Source organism: Pygoscelis adeliae, unplaced genomic scaffold (assembly GCF_000699105.1).
Source record: "Pygoscelis adeliae isolate BGI_AS28 unplaced genomic scaffold, ASM69910v1 Scaffold106, whole genome shotgun sequence".
NCBI lineage: Eukaryota > Metazoa > Chordata > Aves > Sphenisciformes > Spheniscidae > Pygoscelis > Pygoscelis adeliae.
The window spans coordinates 4059691-4065206 of record NW_008824939.1 but is presented as its reverse complement, the minus strand read 5'-3'; the positions used below and the strand labels follow the sequence as shown (position 1 = coordinate 4065206).

At 43.0% G+C, this 5516-nt stretch overlaps 2 protein-coding genes across 2 annotated transcripts in view; both read right to left on the bottom strand.

Moving 5' to 3' along the window:
• The window catches only part of LOC103918192 (kelch-like protein 23), a 6913-nt gene extending 5704 nt beyond the window's left edge, over nt 1–1209 (bottom strand). The window contains exons 1-2 of the mRNA XM_009325453.1: nt 914–1209; nt 200–332 (exon numbers count right to left, since the gene is read on the bottom strand). Of these exons, the coding sequence (XP_009323728.1) occupies nt 200–332; nt 914–1209 (429 nt within the window). The remainder of the gene's footprint in view (nt 1–199; nt 333–913) is intronic.
• Nucleotides 1210–3372: 2163 nt separating this feature from the next.
• Nucleotides 3373–4690, bottom strand: PHOSPHO2 (phosphatase, orphan 2). The gene has a single exon (XM_009325420.1). The coding sequence runs from the start codon at nt 4678–4680 to the stop codon at nt 3955–3957; it is 726 nt and encodes a 241-aa protein (XP_009323695.1). The 5' UTR covers nt 4681–4690; the 3' UTR covers nt 3373–3954.
• Between the last annotated feature and the right edge of the window lie 826 nt (nt 4691–5516).

The following is a 5516-nucleotide window of genomic DNA, read 5'->3' as shown; positions in this document are numbered from 1 at the left end:
CGGCCTGAACGGCTGCTGCTGCCCTGGGGCTCTCCGGCCCCGGGGGCGGGGGGGGTAAAGGGCTGACTGCGATGATGACATAAGGCCCGGCCGTATTAGGGACAGAAGCAGACGCCTGGGGAGCGTCACCAGCTTGGTGGCACTCCGCCACACAACAAAGCAAGGGGGCCTTTGACTGCCGCTAACGGCGACCTGAAGCCCCCTCTCGCAGAGGCGCCCCGCTCTCCCGGGCGCTCGGAGGAGCGATGCGGGAAAGGGCAGCATGCTCCAGGGATTCCCCTAGTACAGAAGGACGGATTCGAGAGCGGGTGGCCAGAGCTCTCCTCAAACACCTGAACCCAGCAGGGCACAAAGGACAGTCACGAACTATGCTGACAAACAGACTCCAACTATAAGCAAATTATTCAGGAAGGTGGTTATATTGGCTTTTACCCCTTCTGAAAATGTGGGTCACAATTTAAGAAGTCTTTTTCTTCTCTGCTGGCAAAACACTTTCTGCAATGGAGACCTTTAAAAGTATTTGAAGCACAGCATCCTCTGGGTTTAAGCAGCTGTGCTCCCTCCTTTACCTGCAGCAGGGTTTGGAATCCTTTGGATACAGCAGCCAGGCTCCCCTTGCCCTGCCAGAGCTCTCCTGGATTGAAAGGACTGGCAGCAGTTTCTCCTACCAAAACGAGGTGGATATTTGTTATTATTCGCTAAGTGCCAGCAATACCTAAAAGGACAGTTCCTGCTCTACACAGATTCTTTAGCACGAACCAAAGAAGGAATCTGAACTGGAAAGTGTATATGGACATACCCCTCTACCATCCTTCCTCAGATGCTAACCATGCAACAGGACTCAGACTTGCCCTTGGCCTTTACATAGTGACACGAGGCATAAATAAGCTGATCCGAACAAAAAAAAGCAAACCCTTCACACATCTTTGCCTTCAGTTTTTCAACCACTCTTGATGCACTGTTAGCCGAGGAAATCGCAGTTTTGTGGTGTAAGCCAGGAATTAGCAGCAGCCCTGCGTCTCTGACCCGGGCCAGTCCCTCAGCTACGTTACTCACTCCATTTCTTTCTCTAGAGCATTCCCTTGTATGGCCCTGAGTCTGTTTATACATCCCCATGCCAACAGCTTTGTTTTGCTGTGGTTTTGCACTTTCCACTTCGTTCGTCAGCTTCCTATGGACAAGCAGGAACTTCTCCCAGGTCTTGGCCATCCTACTAGCACATAATACTAAGGCCAAGTACTCTTCATAGTAGCTGGTGTACAATAGCAGATGCTACCATATAGAAAATTTTCCATATGCACATACACCTTCCATTATGCATTTCTTTTCATAACATCTTTACCTAAGTCATCTCCCTCCCAGAGAGCATCTTGACTTAAACTCCCAGCAAGTCTGGAGGTCAGCAGCACCCAGTACTGAACGTGCATCCCTTCAAGGAGCTTCTCCCTTTCTCTTTTGGCTGGGTTACCAGCTTAAACCAGCTTCACCCTTTGGAGATACTCATCTCCCCTCCCTTATACCCAAATGTGGAAAAATTTGGTAATTGTGGTGCTTCAGAAAAGTTCACTCTTTTATTAAGAGGGAAAAAAACCCCAAGACCTCATATTAGTAGGTTGATGGCCTACGTACTGGAATTGAAAAATTTCTTCTGTCTCCAACACGCACTTTGTCTAGCAAATAGCATCAGCACTTCCCTCTGCTTGAAGTGATTAGATCATAATTGCTAATATTTCCCAGTCTACTTTGCTTAATATCAACTCCTGCTTCAGTACTTTCATCAAAACCACAAAAAACACCCCTTTTTGAATATGAACATAAATTTCTCACTTAATTTCTCGCTCTCACAGCAAACTACAAGGCAGGTTCCTTAAGGCTAAAAGAACAATAGTTAATATAAGTGGAAGAAAAAGCTGAATAATTATTCATATACTAGTTTTTGTTCGGTTGGTTTTAAGTAAGCAGTAACTGAGATCTGTGGACAAACTGAAAGCAAGCTGTCTCACAGCTAAGTTCCGAAAAGCACAGAAGAGACTGGCACAGAATCTGGAACATTAAGCAGCATATCTAGAATGACGGAGACAAACAACTTAAAAAAAAAAAGTAACTATACAAAATTGTACTATGCAACAGCCATTACCATTCTTTTGTATGAGCTGCAAATCAGACAACTTAAACCTGTCACAACTTGAGACGCACCAGTTCTTCAGACGCTGTCTTCATGCCCTTGCACAAGACAATAGGGTAAGATCTCTAATACAAACATCTCCGGCACCTATCAAATATCCATCATTAAAGCAATGCTCCTGAGAACTCAAGTATAGTATTCTGGACATCTTAGACAACAGACTGTTCAAAGCAACCTTCTACCCCTCATTAAAATAGGTAAAGGGCTAAAAGCAGGACCATTTACAAGGAAGTAATCAAAGGAAATCTTAATATATGTACACTGTCAGCCTGAAAACTGGCAAGACCATTCCTAAAAATCTTCAACTGAGAAAAAGAAGGTAGCGACAACATCAAATGTTGGTAAGAAAATGAGAACAATGCTGCACAGAAAACAAAGGAAGACGGCTACAGCAATCACAGGCTGCTAAGCTACATCTCAGACATCTGCAACCAAAGTGCTACAAAAGTTGGACTAATTTCTCTGTTATTAAGGCACTTAAGCTAAAACAGACATCAGTTCAATAGCAGACTACATCATCATTTTGGACCTTTTGTGGGACTATAAGAAGGAAAACATTTGGCATGAAAATACATTATTTAACTTTAATGAGACTTATTTTTAATCTCTCTATATGCATAGCCCAACTCTTGGGGCTCAGCTCACTGTGAGTGGTAAAGAGAAAAGACTGCATGTTCACAAACAATTCCTTAAACTATTTAAAGACAGAACAATTCTGTTAAAAAGTTAAAATGGACAAAGATGTTCCCTTCCAGCCTGTAAGACAGGATTATACTATAGATGTGGACGAGAGTGAACAGGTAAAATCAGTGTAAACATGTATACATATGCACCATTCTGTGGGCCTGTGCATTGCAGCAGAAACACAGCAAAAAAAAAAAAAGCACCTGGCTGACTCGGAGCTGTCAGCATGGAAGATCAAACCAGCGTTAGCTCTATACAGAGTGGCAGCAGCATACTGTCAGGGCGGTAGTCAGGAGAATGGGAGAGTGACTTTTCTTTATACAGAACAGCAACATCCTTACTGCTCTCCAGAAGAGAAGAGGTCCGACTGACAAAATAAATGAAGGTGTTATCCAAAGGCTGACACCTACACTTGTGTTCACTCTCTCCAGGCCCTTACAAGAACAGGTGCCCGATGACACACAGGCCAGCAGAATACATCGCACAAATCAGGTGTGTTGCTTTTGTCAGTGACAGTAACTTTTATTGTCTTTACAATACAAGATAATACAAACTATTAAAAAGTACTTTTGTTTGGTAAAATATTTAGTACATTGAAAATATAAATGCATCTTCAGATCAAACAAGATTACAAGCATACCAAATAATATACAAAATTAAACATTTATCCTGATCAAAGAAGTATAAAAGCCAACAGTTCCATGCTCCTGGCACCTCATGTTTTGTAAGTAAAGAATTTCATTCTTTTGTGCACTAATCCTACTCCTTCCCCTAAGCACGTGAAACAGAAAAGGTCAGTTATGTAGTCAGTAAAGGCTTGGGGGGGGGAGGGGTAAGACTAAGAATAATGGCAATTCCTCTTGCAAACCCACTTCTCCACTTATGTTGGAATGTGTACTATGCTAGAAAGCCATTTTAACTTCACTTTCCCACTATTGCCAAGATTGAACATGAACAGTTTTATATTGTGTTTAAAAAACATAAGTTCAGATAACAACCCAATTTTACAATTTTATGCTTTTATACACATGCAGTTTTTCTCTCCCAGGAAGATAAAATACATTAGTTTTCTTTTATCATTTGAATTATTCCTTTATAAGCACTTTCAGGTAAGACATAATTTCAGTAGCAGATGACCAAACCAGAACAGAACACTCTACAGGACTGAGATCTTGGGCCAGCCGAGAAATCTTTTTCTCCAAGGTATACCCCTGCCTGGGCATAGCAATATCATCCTTCTTCAAAAACATTACTGGACATAAGTCATTCCCACCATCACCTATATATACAATTTGTGTATAACTTACTCCTCGCTCTGACTGTTTATCTAGAAATTCTTTTAAAACCTTCCTTTTGCAAAGGTTTTTAGGGCACTTTGCACAATGGTGAGCATGGAAGTTCTGTACAGTAAGATAGCCAGTACTGCTGAATGCTGCAGGGTTTGTAAACACTTCATCAAACACGTTATGGAGGTCAGCAGCTTTCAAAATCCAGTCAATAAATACTGTATTAGAATCTGAAACAATTATGCAGTCAAACAACTCTTTGTTCTCGCCAATAAAACCTAGAAGATCTACCATTCCCGCAGTGAAAGGAATTGTTGTCATAGTTCTTTTCATCTCCTCTTCTTCGACGCCATTGTCTCCCAAGTAGACAAAGACTCTGCCCATACATTCTGTCCAGTGTCCTGGTCGGTAGGAGTTTCTTAATCCATTAGGAAGTTTTTTCTCAGGAGCACATTTCACAATCCAGGTATCACTATTTTCATCTATGATTGTATGGTCAAAATCAAAAACCAACAGAAATTTCATAGCTGTCAGAAAACAGTTTCCAAGACAAAAAGAGAATTATTTATATAAACAAGAGTGCTGAATGCCTACCCTGATCTTGTGCTCAGAAGACAAAAATTCTGCAAGAAAATTAAGCGTTCGGACAAATATCCAAACCAAGTAAACTATTTATGGCCACTACAGCTAGGGGAAGTTGTGCTGAAGCTACAAAAGCAGTCTGTAAAGGTCAACGTCCTCGTTCAGTATCAAACCTGTTTGAAATAGACAATGTGAAAGTACCTGAGCTCATGCTGCATAGTTACTAATACTTGCTAACACAGAGTGAATCTTCCAGTACTCATGCACCATCAGTTTGACCAACGTTTCTAAATTTCTCCATCATCACTTGCCAGTGCAACCAAACTGGGATTCTCCTGGCAAAACACCTTAAGAGATATTTCAAAAGGAAACCACTACTGAACAGATGGAGCCAGTCTTTTTGACAAGGACGCGCCAAATCAAAGCAGCCAACAAAATGAAATACTGCCATTTGTGGAGCTGAAAAAAAAAAAAATCGGTCTGCTTGCAGTAGTCCTGCAACTTCCGTACCTGCAGCCCACCTCTGGGCTACGGAAATCCCTGGGAGCAGGAGACACCTCCTCCGGTACTTAGAGCCCTTCCCTCACAGGCAAGTTCTCTCACACCCGTTACACGAGCACCGCCGCTCCCTCAGCCCCAGGCGTCCCTCAGGCCAGCTCCCCAGCGCCCGCAGCCAGCAGGCCACGCAGCCACACAAGCAGCCCCCTCCCACCCGCAGCACAGCAGCGACGCCCGCCCGGGCCGCAACGACCGGGCCGAGGGGGAAAGCAGGGCAGCCA

Excerpts from the sequence above, each read along its gene's own strand:
- PHOSPHO2 (XM_009325420.1), bottom strand. The coding sequence starts at position 4,680 with ATGAAATTTCTGTTGGTTTTTGATTTTGACCATACAATCATAGATGAA.